Genomic DNA, 18,703 nt, shown 5'->3' with positions numbered 1-18,703 from the left:
CTGTATGTTACGGCTCTGTAGCTGCACTGGCAGGAGACTCTATCACATAGAACAATCCTCAGCTGGACAGAGAAAACATGGCTGGCATCACTTCTGTTCTCGTCCCTCATTTTTAGTTCTTTACTACTGCATCCATCTCTTAAACAGGCACTTCACTGTCAAACAAAGCCGGTTTATTATCTTGATTTTCTGTAGCGTATTAAACCAAGTATTTAATGAACTCAAGACCAGAATGAATATCAGTTTTATCCATTTTAGAGAAAAAACAGAGTTCAGATGTTTTATGAGTGAAATGCCCCTTTAAAGATCTGTGTCCACAATACAGACATCATTTTGAAAAAAATGTCTCATGTTTGCTTTTTTGTTCCCCCTCTCTCTTGTCCCCTCATTCCTCTTCACCCCTCTTTATTTGATCATCAGAGAAGGCTGTCGGATTGAGAACGTACAAAAGAATATTAAATGCAGGAAATATGCCTTCAACATGTTGCAGCTGATGGCCTTTCCCAAGTGCTACCGACCACCAGAGGGGACTTACGGGAAAGTTGACTCTTGAGGAAGTAAGACATGTCAAACCAGTGGTTCCATGTTATCGAAACTGTAAATATAACAGCTTAAAAACATTAGTCAAGATGTACATTTGTGTCTATTATACATGATTGGTGAAACATACTGTTTTTATATCTGTAATCAAAACTTGCCAGATATTTTGTTTTGTATTTTTGTTTGTTTTTGGCTGCTCTGATATGCGTGGGCGGGTGCGGTTACTGAACCCAAAGCTGGATGTGCCAAATATGTTACTTGCAAAGTGAAAGCACTTTTCATTGTTGCCTTGCTGATGAGTCACATCCCAAACAATGACAAACAATACAGCTGTATGAGCTACTTGTGCTTTTACAAAGGTTTCTCTTTATGTGTCTGTTTCATTTGCATTCTTATGGCCAAAGACAGTCCAGTCAGCATTTGTATGCATGAAGACTTTTCTCCCAAAAGCAAGAAATCAGAGAGAGCCTGTGACTAAAAAACATGAGGCATAAATACTGGTGTCATGACAATGGATGGGAAACAGGTTTTTTGGCCTCATTCCATGTTTGGATGTATTGAGCTTCATATTATGGCAGCACTATTAGTTTCAAAAGAGAAAACAAACTGTCATATGAGCAACATATTCCAAAACTGAAATGGGAGTGGTATTTCCTATGTTATTATAAATGTTACTACCAACTCTCCCATTCTGTCTCATGGTTGCACTTGAGCTACTCTTTTTCCACAATATTTGTATATCTCAAGGTACAGCCCAATGAAACCATCTGATGTATAGCTGGAAAATTGGGAAATAATTGGACCATCTTTTCTATAAATCTCATTATTTATTTTTGTATTCTAAAATGATTTTATATTCTATGGGTCAATACCTTGGACTTAAACGCATGTTTTTAAATGTCTTTGCTGTTACACATTGCACATTTAGCATTGTCTATTTAAAATTAAAAAAGAATGGTTTGTTTGACACGGATATTGGCACATGCGAAATGATTTACATACCGTAATGTAATTGTGTTCAGAAGTATTCATTTCACTGAAAAACTAAACTACTGCAGTTAAATATGTCACAGTTTAAAGGAGCCCTATGCATATGGGACATTTCAAAGACTTTATTTTTCCTACCCTGCTGCTCTGAATAGCGCTCAAAAAGGAAACCTAGAGGACCTGAGACAAACCTGTATGAGTAGCAGTAGGCTATCAGCATTTCAGCAGATTGCTGATGTCTGACGGAGCTGCGAGACTCAGCAGCAGGATGCTGAACTACTGAGCCGAGATCCCATAGGCCTCAAACTCCTCTCTCCATTTGTAAAGTGAGCCTGCCCAGATGTAGTTGGGAAATGTCCTTAACATCATATTCAAAAGAGAACGTTATATATCTATGGAAGCTGTCCACCAGTGAGGACCACAGGGATATAATGGTATTTTCTTCTTCACTTTTATTACTCAACAAACAGTTGTATCCAAAATGTTAGGCCATAAAGTAAAAAAAAAATGTGGCTGCATAGTCCACTAGTAACTGGAGTGATTGTCCATTAAATCGAATATAATAGTATTCAGTAGCGTTTACCATGGAGCTTTATAATATTCTGTCATATGTAGCCTATATACAGTACATGTTGCTATGCTATTTCCTAATACATGCCTCAAGACTATTAAATCGTGCTGTAATAATCAGTACAATCAAAAACAAAGAATGACCTGAGCAGTTAGTATATACCAATCTCGGAACCCATCGTCTATCGGTCTGACGACGATTAGACTCTGGGGGCGACGGCCAATATTTCGGTGTTTCAGAACCTCCTTGGGTTTCATAATAGAAGAATATGATTTACAAAAAAAGCCCTAGCCCTTTAAGTTATTTTTTCTTTTTGTTTTTTAATATTATTTCAATCTCTTGTCTGTTTTGATTTGTCCTATTGGTATATTGTGAAGATTTCAAAGCCATGATGTTTGTACATGGAAATTGTTCAATAAAAAAAAAAAAAAACTCCTTGGGTTTCCGGTGTAGCCAGCGGACATCCGGGCCAAGACCTCCTCTTCCGTGCGCTGGTCATTCTTTACAGTCCGATTAGCAACTTGAGACGCGAGAATGGAGTTGGGGTTGAGAGTCGTCTGGACCTAAAACACCTGCAAAAAGTATCACTTTAATCCGGTCGTAGACGTCGTCTCTCAACTCCAACTCCATTCTCGCGTCTCAAGTTCGCGTCTCGGATGTTTATTTTTGTTGTTGTTTTTGTCAGACCGATAGACGATGGGTTCCGAGATTGGTATATTTCAAGGAATAGAGCGTAATTACTCTGCGTCTCTTCTCATACAAAAAAAAAGCAAATGCATAAGTTACGTGGCATATTCTATATCACATTTATCACAGTGCACTCAGTACAATAAAATACATACAAATTAAATCATTTGAAATGCTCACATTAGGATGGCATGGACTGCCACAGTATGACATAGTTACAGTATAGAGAAGCAGAGGTACAACCATTTACAGAGTGAATATTAAAATATTAAAAACATATATATATATATATATATATATATATTGTACTGGTGGTAGGTATTGATGGTGTCTGATATCAATATAATTTAGAGTTAGCTTCAATGAGAATTAAGAACGGGGCACCAGATAACAGACAGCATCAACAGGTCTCATCTGAAGGAGTGAGTTCTCGGCATGTTTGAATTTAAACCCACACAATGAGCACAGGAGGGGACTTTATGGAAAATAATATATTTATTACTAAACTAAAGCACACTCAATAATCAGGTAAATACAAGTGAATATAGTACAGTATATACAAGAGGTATAACTAGGCCTATGAATTGTGATGAATCAATGGCAATAGGAATAGATGATCATGTGAATATGCAATACTGATGATTAAACCAACATTTCAGCAAACACAATCATGGAAGATGAGCAATGGAAGACATGAGTCAGCAACGATAGCAATAAAGGGGCGACAATATAACTATCTGGAAAACTGACTTAAATGAATCCCTGAATAACTGAATGGTTACTATAACTATGGGGAGCCGTAATAAAGTGTATGATATGTGTGTGAAGTGTGAATGTAATTGAATAGCTATGTGTGATGTATGATATGATGCCCAGCGGACAATGATCAGTACATACGACACCAGCGGAGGTCCGGAGGGAGATGAAGCACGCGAGGCCGGGAGTCTGTGAGGAGTCTCGGCTCGACGAGGTGCTGGAGGTTGAAGATCCGAGGTCTGTTCAGTTGATCTCTGAAGCACGCAGGCTGCTGGACAGGGCTGTGGGTCTCTCGAGGATAACGCCGACCCACTCTGGAGGTTCCGATGATTCTTCAGAGTTAAACTCAGCAGGATAGCTGATAGCGAGGTTGTAGCAGGCAGGACACACAGACACACGTGCTGGCGTGTGTGTGTGTGTGTGTGTGTGTGTATTTGTCAGGCAGACAGGCAAGGCAGCGCGGCTCTCTTCACTGTTTCAGCTGAAACAGGCTCTCTACTTGGCTTGTGATGATGATGCAGTTGAGTCTGTCTTTGGAGACAAACTTTGGAACAAAGTTGTTGTCAGACTCCGTTAGCACACGTGTCGCGACCATGTAAAGTGCATGAAATCCGCATTGGAAATGTGTGTATTTGGTTTTGTTGTGATCAGTTGAGGGGTGTGTGCGTGGGCTGGCATGTCTAGTGTTACGGCTCATTACAAATGCATAAACCGTTGATTTTGGCTCTCAGATCTATCCAATATGATTGACCGTCGTAACATTGACATTATTAAACTCAGCACAAATTCCTGAACACTTTAATATCAAACATGGCTATCTAAGCCCCATGTAAATATAAAGAAATTGAATAATGCAAATAACTATTATATAAAACATCACAGTTACACATAAAATTAGACATATACATTAGAGTCCACCACAATGTGATACCCAAGGTTTCATGAGTCTGTATCAAAGATTTCTCCTGATTTTGGACACATTCCACTGTGTCTCATCTCAGACTCTCTGGGGCGAATTCACAAAAGGATTGCGCGGCTTTTGCTGACGCTAAACCTGTGCAAATAAGACAAAAAGAAACCGTGTAATTCACAAAGCACTCGCAAAGGGTGAAATGCCCCGCTAACTGCGCTGCCACGCAAATAGCGTCTCGGTGCTCCTGTGCCATTTGCACGTATTTAAATTAGGTAATATGCATACATTTGGCGCAAAATTGCCCCCTTTCTATGCAAATGAGCCTCATTGCAAAAACAGTCCAATTCACAAAGCTCGGCGCTAATTGCCACAAGCAGTTAGAGTGAAATTATTAGCGTCTTCAGAGAGTTGGTGGTAACTGAAGCATTTATAAGGGGTGTCACGCCCAGACTTTATCACTTGTTGATTTAACTGAGAATTGAATTGAATTGACCTTGCAAATGTCTCTGCAACAATTCCACCTTTGTGTTACCTAAAAAATAAAATTGTCTGTAAATACAGTCTGTAAATAATATTTTGACATTATTATTATTATTACTATAGAACTTTAACACAGATTGCTTCACCAACAAAAGCAAATAAATCAGTACAACCAAACAATCAATACAACTCAATTTCATTTTCACTTATCTCACTAGTCAGCACAGTGGGCTTTATTTTGGCCTAAAGATCCAGCACCATGGACAGCCCCGCTCAAACTCATTTACAGTATTACCTCCGCCAAGGAGGTTATGTTTTCGGTGCCGTTTGTTTGTGTGTGTGTTTGTCTGTCTGTCAGCAGGATTACGGAAAAACTACTGGCCCGATTTTCATGAAACTTCGTGGAAGGGTGTAGCATGGGCCAAGGAAGAACCCATTAAATTTTGGAGCGGATCCGTATATTGGTTGCGCTTGCACATTTGCATATCATAGAAGACTGGATTGGCCTTGGCGGAGGTCTGCGCTCGCGAGTGCCCTTCTAGTTTATTTTGGGATGCAGTGAGATGCAATGACAAACAAAGGATGCAGTGACATGATGCAATTGTGTCATGAAAAATAAATGAATACATTCTCCTTTGTTCTCCGCTTCAAATCATGCCATCTTCTTTTGCAGTCTGAAGGTGCGTTTGGAAACACCAACAGCACTGACAGACTGGGATATTAAATCCCAAATATGGTTTCTCGCAGTCCCGGTTAAATCTCTTGCCTGAAGTTTTGAGGAATGCCTCTGCACCTGTCAGGACTTGCAGCTCGCGGTCTAAAAATTTCATTTTTCTCTTTCTCTCTGCCATTGTCCTGCCTACTGTGTTCTTCGCGCAAAGGCAACGTTTATACTTTGCCACATTGGTAATTGCAATCAGACGCAAAACAGGGGCAAATTGCAATCAGACGCAAAACAGGGGCAAATTGCGCTCAGCTGCAACAGGTTATGGGCGTGTTTGCGCTGGCATATCATTAGCGCAATATCTTTTGTGAATCGGTCCTTGAGACAGAGCAAATAGCGGGTGCAAATGATGCGCAATTCATGGTGCTATTAGCGGCCGCAATCCATTCTTTGTGAATTCGCCCCTCTGTCTCTTTGGGGATTAACAAAGACAGGGCTGAGTGTTGGAGTTTTATGGTTATTTACCAGGAATGTTCCTTAGGGGTGGAAATGAGGTAATTTACGTTGAGGTCAGTGCCCTTTCCTGTCGATCTCACTGTCTTCCCCCACCATACTGATCTGTTATCAGGGAGGAGGCTCACACAAAATGCACAGGGCCTTTCCAGATGTGAGATGACAATGATGGTGTGGGTGCAGTTACTACAATATATATATACAGTATATACTTTGCTCAAGCACACAAATACATAGCTTATGTAGCTTATTTACAATATTACTTTTTCAAGAAATCCATACTCTGCAAAAGGATTATCATTCTCTCCAGGAATATTGTTGCATTTTTTACAGTTTGTGCCTCACATGGTGGACAGCTGACCTAAAAATTCAAAAGAGATCCAGTGAAACAATGTATTTGCACATTAAGTGAAATAATAAAAAAGTTATTAGCCCACTCTGAATGTCTCAATTTAACCAAATGTAATATGTTAGCTACACACTGCACTGGTCATGAAGACAGTAATGATGCATTGAAGTGTGAGGAGGTGCTATGGTGAGATCTAATGGTATAAATAATATGTGATAAATAAGCAAAGTTGGTACCATCAAAACGCACTTGGGCTCGTGCTTTTAGTGTAACAAGCTGTAACAGACTAGGTGTTTCCTTTCAATAGTGATACCAATATACAGGGTCAAAAAATACCAAAATAAAACCACGACTAGCATCCCTGCTGGTTCTGTTTCTTCCTGAGAGAACTCCCAGTGATAAATCCCTCATATTTTTTTCTTGAACAATTAAAGCAATATTCCATTTAGTGTTAACATGGGGGTTATTCGGCACGTGACCGCCATGAAAACCAGAATATAAACTACTCGCCAAGATCGGATGCAGCTGGACGAGTTTGTAGCGTTTGAATGAGACCACGAAAACAGCCTGAAAACTGACATTTAATACGTTTGTGAACAGATTCAACAACAGATCCCGCTTTTAAGACAATAAAGCAGTAGGCCTAATTGATCGGTTGTCATTTGCATTGATGATGCATGTCATTGCATCATTGCATTTCTATTCTTGGTTTACACAAAAATTTTGTATTTAAAGTAGATCCGGTCTCCCACACAGGAGCTATCTCTCCTAAATAGTATCCCTGCGCTATGTTCTCTTCTATCAATAAAAATGCTATTTGGCGAAATTATGTACTAAAATGCCGGACCGAAGGTCCATTGAAAATCACAGCAGTGGGATCTGCTGTTGAATCTGTTCACAAATGTATTACATTTTTTTAAAAATTTAAAAATTTGTAAAAAAAAAAATGTTTTTCAAGTTTTCAGGATATTTTCGTGGCCTCATTCAAATGAATGGCAAGTAAAAATCCAAATGCTACAAACTCGTCCAGCTGCATCAGATCTTGGTGAGTAGTTTATATTCTGGTTTTCATGGTCAAGTGCCGAATAACCCCCATGTTAACACTAAGTGGAATATTGCTTTAACTGCTTGAAACTTTATGAGGAAAGTCACTTTTGAAGGTTCTAAACTATTACCATCAATAAAACCTTGTCCAAAAAAAAGTCTCTTTGAATTTTTTGCAATTATATAAAAGTAATGACAGTCAAATGACGAATGTCTTGCATGGAAACGGATTCACTGTCATTTTTAATTCAATAATGGAAGAGGAAGCTGTTATTTTTGGTGTCTTATAATCCCATAAGGGATGGGTCATTTAGACAAGACACAAAAATAAATATTCATCCATTCATGCAATTATCTAATATATAATATAATTTTATCTGAAATTCCCTATGGAGAACTTTTCTCACATCACCAGAGGACAACATGAAGACTTCCCTATATTTGTGAAATCCCCTCTTTTGTAGAACCCATCTGCTCTCATGGGCACTGAGCTCAACTTAGATTGCTATCCAAATATGTAACAGGAGAAAATGTAAAGAGGACTCACAGCGCTAGCTTGAGAAGGCAGGGTTTCATTGAAATTATAGATGCAATCTGCATCTTCACTTTTCAACTGATCTTCTTCAAAAAGGATCACCCCCAACTCGGAGATATAACATTTCAGGGACATTATTTTACAGTTCTCCTACGGGAGAGAAAAAAGGACACTTTAAGTGACACTCAACACTAAAACTCAATACACATGAATTATTCCTGTGACCTTAGGCAGTAAAAACAATATATGACAATGAGCTGTGAGACCTGGGATTCAGACATCCAAGGCTCTAATTTATTCTGCCATAAAAGAGACAAAGTTTGGAACTGCTTCACTGACAACGAATTGGAGACAGACTTTGACAACTGTGACAGTTTTAGCTTTTAAATCCAAATAAGCTTTATTTCACTGCGGTATTGACAGGTATGAACAACAATTCCTATAATGAGGCCGTCCTGTCCTTGTGCACACAGACTCGGTCATTTAGCTCACTGATAACAGCTCCAAGGTGCGTCTCTTAATGACATAATCATGGGAGCAACGTGATCATGTTCACAAATCAAGACTGAGCTGTCTATGATCAGAGGAATAACAGGTAACTTCTGTTTTATGGTGAGAAGAAGACTACCGCTCACCCGGCGAGACAATATTTGTTAAGGTGCTGGATAATAACAGTGTTAGGAAACGAGAAGATATCCGCACACTTAACTCACTGCGGTGTTTATCAGTGTGTATCCTGCTCTGATGAAGGTCGCTTGACCGAAAGCTTAGCTTCCAAGTTAAAGTGGAACTCTGCATTAGCGCTGGGCGATATTGACAAAATCAAATATCAAAATATTTTAGACCGAATACCTCGATTTCGACAATGTGACGATATTTTTGGGGGAATGAGTATTCGTGCTTTCATAAGATATTTACACACAAGAATATTTAGAAAATTAGGAATGATCATTAGTAATCAGTAATGTGTAATCAGTAATAAGTAATGTGGATATGATGAGCAGGTAAAGCCAATCATTGTTCATTTTACTTAACTGTAACGCAGCTTTTAAGACCAGGAAGAAGTAACATTTAAGTTATTTAACAATATTACGATAACCAAAATCCCAGACGATATCTAGTGTCATATCACAATATCGATATTACAGGATATATATCGCCCAGCCCTACTCTGCATTGACTTAAGTGTGCGGATATCTTCTCTTGTCTTCTTTTTTCCCCCCAAATTAAAATATTTCAAAATTTACCGTGACGAAATCATAACATGCACTTTTACAACTTACAGTAATGTCGTCAACTGAAGGAGCGTACAACAAAGCATCCGATTTCTGAAAAGAGGTAAGAAAATATAAAAGTAGACAAATTAGTGTTTTCAATGAAGTTTTCACAAAGAAATACACAAAGCGTCCTTCATCTATCTGTAAACTACAGGAAAATGACAATGTAGCTTCGTTTTTTTTTCCTATGGTATAAAAAAGTGCCGTTTTTCAGACCATACAGAACAAGAGTATAGATATATTTGATACCTAGTCTCACCTCAATGGTCGGTTTCAGTCTCTTCAAGCAATGCTGCACCTCTGCTTTAACAGGCGTAGAAGCAGCACATGTGGATGTACTCAGGATGCTTTAAAAGAAGGACCAGAAGGCAATGCTTACAATACACACTAATGAGTTCAAAGAGAATTTGGACGGCTTCTAACTTGAGATGTTTACACTCTGCTTACACTCTGTATCATTCACACTGTCACGTGTTACAGTTGCTGTGATGTTAGACAGCTTTAATATGAATGTACGGTTTAGAAACTATTGCATTTTCCCCGCTCCCTCCTTTTCAGGATGCAAACCTACTGGGCCATGACTAGTAGTAGTAGTAGTACTAGTAGTAGTAGTAGTAGTAGTAGTATAGACAAGTATTGTACTCAATCTAGTTATTTTTAGAAATGTTGATGTGATGTCTACAGCCCAACGTCAACAGACTCTTGATACACTACTTTTTCAAGTCAAGTGCCCTTCAAATCAATGCTACTGATATATACACTCACCAAGCACTTTATTAGGAACACCTGTACACCTGCTTATTCATGCAATTATCCATTCAGCCAATCATGTGGCAGCAGTGCAGTGCATAAGATCATGCAGATACAGGTCAGCAGCTTCAGTTCATGTTCACATCAAACATCAGAACGGGGAAAAAATGTGATCTCAGTGACTTTGACCGTGGCGTGGTTGTTGGTGCCAGACGGGCTGGTTTGAGTGTTTCTGAAACTGCTGATCTCCTGGGATTTTAACACACAACAGTCTCTAGACCTTTTACACAGAATGGTGCGAAAAACAAAAAACATCCAGTGAGCGACGGTTCTGCGGACGGAAACACCTTGTTGATGGCAGAGGTCAGAGGAGAACGGCCCGACTGGTTGGAGCTGACAGAAAGGCAACAGTAGCTCAGATAACCTCTTTACAACTGTGGTGAGCAGAAAAGCATCTCAGAACATCCAACCTGGGGACGGATGGCACTTTGGTAGCCGGTTGACACTGAGCTGAAAACTGATACCTACCCAGTATTAGTAAGGTGTTCCTAATAAAGTGCTCGGTGAGTGTAGATACAGAATGATCTAAGGACCTAAGAAGGAAACATTACTTTCTGTATTAATAAGCCATTAATTCCTGTATTAATAACTTAACCACAGATTTTCAAACAGACCTTTACTAATTCCAAGGGATTGTGTGCATGCGTGAATACACACTCCTTTTGCCAGTGCACATTACTCTATAAATGAAAGTTGTTCTTTGTCATTATTAGTATTATTTTATGCACACATTTTATCTCATGAATGATGAATATATGCCTTAGTGTGTGTGTGTGTGTGTGTGTGTATGTTTCCTGCTGCATCATTGCCTAAAAACACATTTCTTCAGTCATTTTTTATGAATGATACCCAATATTGAACTTCAAATGAATAAGACACTGTATGCCTACCTCAGAATTAAGAAACAAAGCCAGACCTGAGTTTTGTGGCTCTCTTGACAGTGATCACAGGACAGCCGGATCTGGGCGCCTCTCTAAAAATAATATTAGGAAATATTAGTAGTTGTCATCTTTTGGGTCATCTTGGTAAGCATCTGACTACTGAGTGAAGAGGCACAGCATATGGAACAGTTATGCTGCCTTCAAGTGCCGTGGGACATACTGTGGGGCGAGTTCAGCACAGGTGGGATGTCGTGTAACGTGGGACACCTTTGGGTCTCCACATGCATTTCTTGGTCTGATGAGTGAAAGCCAACATTACTGTCGCTCTCCCATAGCAGTGAAGCCACATGATCGAAATCACATGACATCATTGGTGTGACATCAGAGAGAGAGGCGGAGCAAGCTCCAGATTGGGAGCTAGCCCTCCAAAGCACAAGGCAACATCTGTGACACAACTTTTTTTTTTTGTTAAAGGTGCATCTAAAAAGACTTTTACTGTTCCATAGCACCAAAGGAGTTACTAATATATCTGCAGAGGTTTGATATGGTTGTTGATCAATACCAATGCAGTGTTTCCCACAGAATTCAAATGTATTTGTGGTGGTGGTAGGTGGGTTGGCAACGGGGGGGGGGGGGGGGGGGAGCAATTAGGGGCTGAGCGAATCAAAGCGCTACGCGCAGTTCTACAATTAAATTGTGAAAAAAAAGAAAATTTGTGGCGGTCAGTGCTGATATTGTGGCGGCCCGCCACAAAGTTTTCTATGTGTGGGAAACCCTGGAGGGGTAGAGCAGAGCGAGGGGAGATTGTCCACTAGTTAATTGATCGCGGATGGCGTCCTCTCGGACGGATAAAAAAAATACAAATAAAAAATGCTAAAATGAGTCACCAAATATACTTTGGCGGCCGTGAATATACCTGGGCGGCCCGCCCAAGTAAAGTCTATGTGTGGGAAACACTGCCAATGACTCCGCGATGATTTTGTTGAGTCACTGGTGACTCAATTCAAAAACATGGGTGAACATCGGTCTGCTTATTAAACACCTGTGGGGCTTTAGAGATGCCGAATCCCTCCGCCTCAGGTTAGATGCCTTTCCAACATAGACAGCTCATCAAGCACTGTCAGAAAATAAATCCTTGGACAGATGGGAAGCGTGGGTGGACACGCGTCTTTTGATGCGTGGTATGCGACGCCACTAGCGCACACAGGAGATTTGAAGCATCAACACAGAAGATCAGCTGGTCACTCCTGCAGTGCATGGATGCCAGAGTTCTGAGCTGAAGCTGGAGCCGCGTCAAACTGTTTCCACGTGCCACTCAACGCCTCTAGTTTGCCCGCAGCCATTGAGAACAATAGGTGTGTTTGTTGACGCTTTCTATCTGTCCAGGTGTTTAAGTGCAGAGTTGTACCTTTTGTCTCTGCGGCTGTACCTTCTGTACTTTATTTTCTGACAGTGAGATGAGTGACAGGTTTTAAGGCGTGACCTTGCTCAACTGAGGGGATGGACTAAATACTCTGCCTGCCTCAAGGCAAAACATTGGATATTCTAGCTTTAATGGCCCTTTAAGGCTATACAAATGTCATAAATATTGCGCTATGCAAATTTTGTTTTTCAAGTGCATAATACTTGTGCATCAAAGGTTTCTACAAAATTATCAATACGATGTTTGAATTTTTGAAAGTCAGTCTTTATTGAGTTGCTCCACTTCAACAGACCCAGCTAGGTAAAGTGGGACAGTCTTTTACACTTTTGCAACGGAGGAGAGAAATCGAATTTACACTGAGGGAGCACCTGCTGAAGCCAGGCAAGGCTCTGATTCTTGTAGTGCTGCTATTTCAACTTAGGTCAGAACCTTTATCTGTATCAAGATGAGCTAAATCAATGAGATAATTGATATTAGCTGAGTCCTAATATACATGGGCATCAGCTGGGTGTGGAACTTGCTGTATCTTGGCCTAAATCTGAAAAATGGAAGTAGGCTTGTAACAACGCGTTATGTAATAACACCGCATTATGTAATAATCTGCCGCATTATGTAATAATCTGCCGCATTATGTAATAATCTGCCGCATTTTGTAATAATCTGCCGTATTTTGTAATAATCTGCCGTATTTTGTAATACACAGCTTGAACGCAATATGTAATAAATTTCCCCGCATTTTGTAATAAATTATTACACATTGCGGTGGTTATTACAAAATGCGGGAGTTGCACTTTTTTTATGATGAAAATGTAATAATACAGTGCATTATGTAATAACCAACCAAAATGGATGTCTTCATCTGTACACGTTATATTTTTAACAATTAAGCTAAATTAAACTTCCCAAATATTAAATTAGACCGGCATTATAGTTGACTCTGATCTTAGTCTAAATAGCCACATAAAAGCAGTAACAAGATCAGCTTTTTATCATCTTACAAATACAGCCAAACTCAGGGACTTCATGTCAAAAGCCGACCTGGAAAAACTCATTCACGCTTTTATTTCTTTTTGACAGAGCTGCCAAAAAGACCATCAAAAAGCTTCAGCTTATTCAAAATGCAGCTGCTAGAGTTCTTACAGGGACCAAAAGGTCAGACCACATCACCCCGTGTAACAACGCATTATGTAATAATTGATTACAAAATGCGGGGAAATTTATTACATATTGCGTTCAGGCTGTGTATTACAAAATGCGGCAGATTATTACAAAATGCGGGTGTTATTACATAATGAAGTGAATATTTATTACATTTTGTCGAGTTATTACATAATGCGATGTTATTACATAATGCGTTGTTAGCTAATCTATTTGGAAGCCATATGTAAAAAAAAAAAAAAAAAAAAAAAAAAAAAAGGGAGCTTATGTGATTGAAATAGTTTACTGACCTAGTTTACTGTTTACTGTACTGCAGCCTGTTTACTATAGTATATACAAGACAGACTGTCTCCTCATCTCCCCTGAGCAATGGTGGGGGGGGCAGGGGGGGCCACTATTTTTACAGTTAGAGAGAGAGAGAGAGAGAGATAAAGAGAGAGAGAGAAGAGAGGTGGGTGAGCGAGAGAGAGAGTGGTGAGTGAGCGAGAGAGAGTGAGAGAGAGAGCGGTGAGTGAGCGAGAGAGAGAGTGAGAGAGCGGTGAGTGAGCGAGAGAGAGAGTGAGAGAGAGAGCGGTGAGTGAGCGAGAGAGAGAGACAGGTGAGAGCGAGAGAGAGAGCGGTGAGTGAGCGAGAGAGTGAGAGAGAGAGCGGTGAGTGAGCGAGAGAGTGAGAGAGAGAGCGGTGAGTGAGAGAGAGAGTGAGAGAGACAGCGGTGAGTGAGCGAGAGAGTGAGAGAGAGAGCGGTGAGTGAGTGAGAGAGAGAGTGAGAGAGAGAGCGGTGAGTGAGCGAGAGAGTGAGAGAGACAGCGGTGAGTGAGCGAGAGAGTGAGAGAGAGCGGTGAGTGAGCGAGAGAGTGAGAGAGAGAGCGGTGAGTGAGCGAGAGAGAGAGTAAGAGAGACAGGTGAGAGCGAGAGAGAGCGGTGAGTGAGCGAGAGAGTGAGAGAGAGAGCAGTGAGTGAGTGAGAGAGAGAGTGAGAGAGAGAGCGGTGAGTGAGAGAGAGAGTGAGAGAGACAGCGGTGAGTGAGCGAGAGAGTGAGAGAGAGCGGTGAGTGAGCGAGAGAGTGAGAGAGAGAGCGGTGAGTGAGCGAGAGAGAGAGTAAGAGAGACAGGTGAGAGCGAGAGAGAGCGGTGAGTGAGCGAGAGAGTGAGAGAGAGAGCAGTGAGTGAGCGAGAGAGAGAGTGAGAGAGAGCGGTGAGTGAGCGAGAGAGAGAGTGAGAGAGACAGGTGAGAGCAAGAGAGAGAGCGGTGAGTGAGCGAGAGAGAGAGTGAGAGAGACAGGTGAGAGTGAGAGAGAGAGAGCGGTGAGTGAGCGAGAGAGAGAGTGAGAGAGAGAGGTGAGAGTGAGAGAGAGACAAGTGAGAGTGAGAGAGAGAGAGCGGTGAGTGAGCGAGTGAGAGAGACAGGTGAGAGTGAGAGAGAGACAGGTGAGAGTGAGAGAGAGAGAGAGACAGGTGAGAGTGAGAGAGAGAGAGACAGGTGAGAGTGAGAGAGAGACAGGTGAGAGTGAGAGAGAGAGAGAGACAGGTGAGAGTGAGAGAGTGAGAGAGACAGGTGAGAGCGAGAGAGAGCGGTGAGTGAGCGAGAGAGTGAGAGAGAGAGCGGTGAGTGAGTGAGAGAGAGAGTGAGAGAGAGAGCGGTGAGTGAGCGAGAGAGAGAGTGAGAGAGAGAGTGAGAGAGAGAGCGGTGAGTGAGCGAGAGAGAGAGTGAGAGAGACAGGTGAGAGCGAGAGCGAGAGAGAGAGCGGTGAGTGAGCGAGAGAGAGAGTGAGAGAGACAGGTGAGAGTGAGAGAGAGAGAGCGGTGAGTGAGCGAGAGAGAGAGTGAGAGAGAGCGGTGAGTGAGCGAGAGAGAGAGTGAGAGAGACAGGTGAGAGCGAGAGAGAGAGCGGTGAGTGAGCGAGAGAGAGAGTGAGAGAGAGAGGTGAGAGTGAGAGAGAGACAGGTGAGAGTGAGAGAGAGACAGGTGAGAGTGAGAGAGAGAGAGCAGTGAGTGAGCGAGTGAGAGAGACAGGTGAGAGTGAGAGAGAGACAGGTGAGAGTGAGAGAGAGAGAGACAGGTGAGAGTGAGAGAGAGAGAGACAGGTGAGAGTGAGAGAGACAGGTGAGAGTGAGAGAGAGAGAGCGGTGAGTGAGCGAGTGAGAGAGACAGGTGAGAGTGAGAGAGAGACAGGTGAGAGTGAGAGAGAGAGAGACAGGTGAGAGTGAGAGAGAGAGAGAGAGACAGGTGAGAGTGAGAGAGACAGGTGAGAGTGAGAGAGAGAGAGAGACAGGTGAGAATGAGAGAGTGAGAGAGACAGGTGAGAGCGAGAGAGAGCGGTGAGTGAGCGAGAGAGAGAGTGAGAGAGACAGGTGAGAGTGAGAGAGAGACAGGTGAGAGTGAGAGAGAGAGAGAGACAGGTGAGAGTGAGAGAGTGAGAGAGACAGGTGAGAGCGAGAGAGAGCGGTGAGTGAGCGAGAGAGAGAGTGAGAGAGACAGGTGAGAGTGAGAGAGAGAGCGGTGAGTGAGCGAGAGAGAGAGTGAGAGACAGGTGAGAGTGAGAGAGAGCGGTGAGTGAGCGAGAGAGAGAGTGAGAGAGAGAGCGGTGAGTGAGCGAGAGAGAGAGTGAGAGAGACAGGTGAGAGTGAGAGAGAGAGAGACAGGTGAGAGTGAGAGAGAGAGAGAGAGACAGGTGAGAGTGAGAGAGAGAGAGAGAGACAGGTGAGAGTGAGAGAGAGAGAGAGACAGGTGAGAGTGAGAGAGAGAGAGACAGGTGAGAGTGAGAGAGAGAGAGAGAGACAGGTGAGAGTGAGAGAGAGAGACAGGTGAGAGTGAGAGAGAGAGAGAGACAGGTGAGAGTGAGAGAGAGAGAGAGAGACAGGTGAGAGTGAGAGAGAGAGAGAGGTGAGTGAGCTGCTCCACCCCTCGCAACGGCATCAAGAGGCTCAGTGCCTCTCTCTACATGTCCATCCCTTTACTCCACCTTTTAATTGTTTATAGTTTGTTATTAGACAACGTTATAGTTTATTAGAATTTGTTGTTACCTTGTGTTGGTTAATTTAAATATTTATTGTTGAAAGTTACCAAATTAAAGTGCTAAAAATGGCAATGGCAATCCCTGACTGATTTCATCTGTATTGATATAGATTATATCGCCTTTTCAAATATAGCCCTTTATCATGATGCACTAAATGCTCAATGTTGTGGTATCCTCACAGTGGTGGTCTGCTGGAGACAAACCGTATGTAGTACTAATTATTATACTAATACTAATACTATGCACTGATGTGCATAGTATTAGTCTATGCACATCAGATAATTAGTAACATTAACTGTAAAATAAGAAACCAAAGTATATCAGTATGCGATTCCTTAACTCTCATACTGACATAGTTTTCAAGTAGCCTATACACTACAACAGCATAACAGAACTCCTGAAATTCAGTTATGGCTTTTGGTCTTGGTGTGCCACCCCAAGATTTTCAGTGGCCCCATTTGGCCACCCCTATGAACAATTTCTGGGGGCGCCACTGCCCCTGCGGTCTCACTTTGTCAAATCTTGAGTGAAATTTGTCTTTTGGCACACTACATGGGTGTGTCCTGCCTCTGGTAAATAGGATAACGTGGATCCTTCTTATTTGGTAAGCCAATATCTTGCGCAATTCAGAACGGTGTGTTGGGTTTTTTTGGGAGAGGCTGGCAAATCTCACAGATGTCCTGAATCCAAGAAACGTCCCATTTATGATGACTTTACTATAAACTAATGTAGGCGTGTGAGAAAATCGGGATTGCAAGTGTCAATTTGTGGTGTTTGGCATCCTTGTATGTTTTCCATTTGCATTCTTTGGTTAACATTTAATTGTTTCTTTCTCCTCTTCATCCTGCCGCTGATTTATAAAATAAAACAACACTTGTCATCAACAAGTAGTTTGGTTGCAGGGTCCATTTTCTTATGATCTCCGTCCGAAAGCACTTAAAGGACGGCCGAACTCGGTAGTTTTTTTCTAGCGGCACTTCAAGGCAGATTGTGTCCACTGCTGCAAGTGAAAGTGAAAGTAGCCTAAACCTAAAGCAGGCTACTGCGTTGTAAGCAGTAAATATAAATATAGGCTTAATAATGCGCTGTTCCCAGAGGGACTGAAAGACATGAACCCACGTGCATCGGCAGGTAACTGACACACCTCCGATCTCCTACACACAACTTATTTCCTGCCGGTGTGAACTTTGACACCCTTGTCCCTTCATAAATGAAAGCATTATTGAAAACGACTCAACAACATATTGAATTGTAGTTCTAAGCCGTGCAAATAGATGACGACTTTACACACACACACACACACACACACACACACACACACACACACACACACACACACACACAAAGTGACCTTACCTCTCGCTGTTCGCTACGACGAAACCTTACGAGGATCAAAGCGAGCGCCGTCATGAAGTCTGTCATCTGGTTGCTCTCCTACCCGGCCGGGCAACAAGCAAATATCACATTTTCGCATTTCACTCGTAATGAAGCAATTCGTCTCATTTGTCCGCGTCCAAATTACTGTTTGGCGAGCGTGTGTGTGGTCCAGATTTCGCCTCAGACAGTGCGGCTCGCATACGCCCTGTAGTCATGTTGAGCTGGAGCTGGCAGTAAAAGTTAACTCCCCCTTGAAACACTCGTCACATTGTTGCTTACCAATACGTGTCGGGACTAATCAGATTGTATCTTTGCCTAAATTATAATTCACAGATTAAACGTGGGTTTACTCATAAGAAAAACAGTCCAGCCACTTCAAACCGCTCAAAGGCATAGATTTTTATTACTCGATGGCATATTTAGCACAATATGCTTCAATAGATCTCAAACAATATGGATTGATTGTGTGGATAAGGGCAAAAGCATCAAGTTGTCATGTTTGGGTATCAATTTATAGTGCATATTTTTGTGGCACTGAAGCACTAAAGCCAGTCACCAATACACCGCCTCTGCGTGGGATATGAAGTAATAAAAAAGTTAATTCCTCAGCAGAATACTAATCACATAATAATAAGGGCATCGCGATCATCATTACGTTGTGATATTTGATTTGCACTGTTATGACAGATAGAAACACAGAGTTTAAAGTCCATCCCACTAAAA

At 41.8% G+C, this 18,703-nt stretch overlaps 3 protein-coding genes across 6 annotated transcripts in view; 1 reads left to right on the top strand and 2 right to left on the bottom strand.

Moving 5' to 3' along the window:
• inpp4b (inositol polyphosphate-4-phosphatase type II B) overlaps positions 1 to 1,537 on the top strand; it is a 110,823-nt gene extending 109,286 nt beyond the window's left edge. The window contains exon 20 of the mRNA XM_078282697.1: positions 421 to 1,537. Within this exon, the coding sequence (XP_078138823.1) occupies positions 421 to 553 (133 nt within the window). The 3' untranslated portion in view covers positions 554 to 1,537. The remainder of the gene's footprint in view (positions 1 to 420) is intronic.
• A 1,276-nt stretch (positions 1,538 to 2,813) lies between these two features.
• il15 (interleukin 15) lies at positions 2,814 to 18,187 on the bottom strand. Of its 2 annotated transcripts, XR_011785128.2 has the most exons (7): positions 17,960 to 18,187; positions 11,017 to 11,099; positions 9,576 to 9,663; positions 9,323 to 9,367; positions 8,052 to 8,189; positions 6,314 to 6,472; positions 2,814 to 3,072 (listed from the first exon to the last, which is right to left on the bottom strand). XR_011785128.2 is itself a non-coding variant. In XM_071912407.2 (6 exons), the coding sequence occupies exons 1-6, from the start codon at positions 18,023 to 18,025 to the stop codon at positions 6,371 to 6,373; spliced, it is 522 nt and encodes a 173-aa protein (XP_071768508.1). In that variant the 5' UTR covers positions 18,026 to 18,187; the 3' UTR covers positions 6,309 to 6,370. The 2 variants fall into 2 exon arrangements, 1 of the variants encoding a protein (XP_071768508.1); XM_071912407.2 differs by lacking the exon at positions 2,814 to 3,072 and having other exon boundaries at positions 6,309 to 6,472.
• Positions 18,188 to 18,364: 177 nt separating this feature from the next.
• The window catches only part of znf330 (zinc finger protein 330), a 7,895-nt gene continuing 7,556 nt past the window's right edge, over positions 18,365 to 18,703 (bottom strand). For all 3 annotated transcript variants that reach the window (XM_071912222.2, XM_071912216.2, XM_071912209.2), the window contains exon 10: positions 18,365 to 18,703. This exon is cut by the window's right edge and continues 437 nt beyond it. The gene's annotated coding sequence lies outside the window, so the exon portion shown is untranslated.

This window comes from Centroberyx gerrardi, chromosome 3 (genome assembly GCF_048128805.1).
Source record: "Centroberyx gerrardi isolate f3 chromosome 3, fCenGer3.hap1.cur.20231027, whole genome shotgun sequence".
NCBI lineage: Eukaryota > Metazoa > Chordata > Actinopteri > Beryciformes > Berycidae > Centroberyx > Centroberyx gerrardi.
The sequence above is the reverse complement of the archived record's forward strand: the minus strand, read 5'-3'. Positions and strand labels throughout refer to the sequence as shown.

Excerpts from the sequence above, each read along its gene's own strand:
- il15 (XM_071912407.2), bottom strand. The coding sequence starts at position 18,025 with ATGACAGACTTCATGACGGCGCTCGCTTTGATCCTCGTAAGGTTTCGT. Across the intron at positions 9,368-9,575 it reads GACTGAAACCGACCATTGAG|AAATCGGATGCTTTGTTGTA; the intron begins GTGAGACTAGGT and ends ACCTCTTTTCAG. Across the intron at positions 8,190-9,322 it reads CTTCAGTTGACGACATTACT|GAGAACTGTAAAATAATGTC; the intron begins GTAAGTTGTAAA and ends TCTCTCCCGTAG.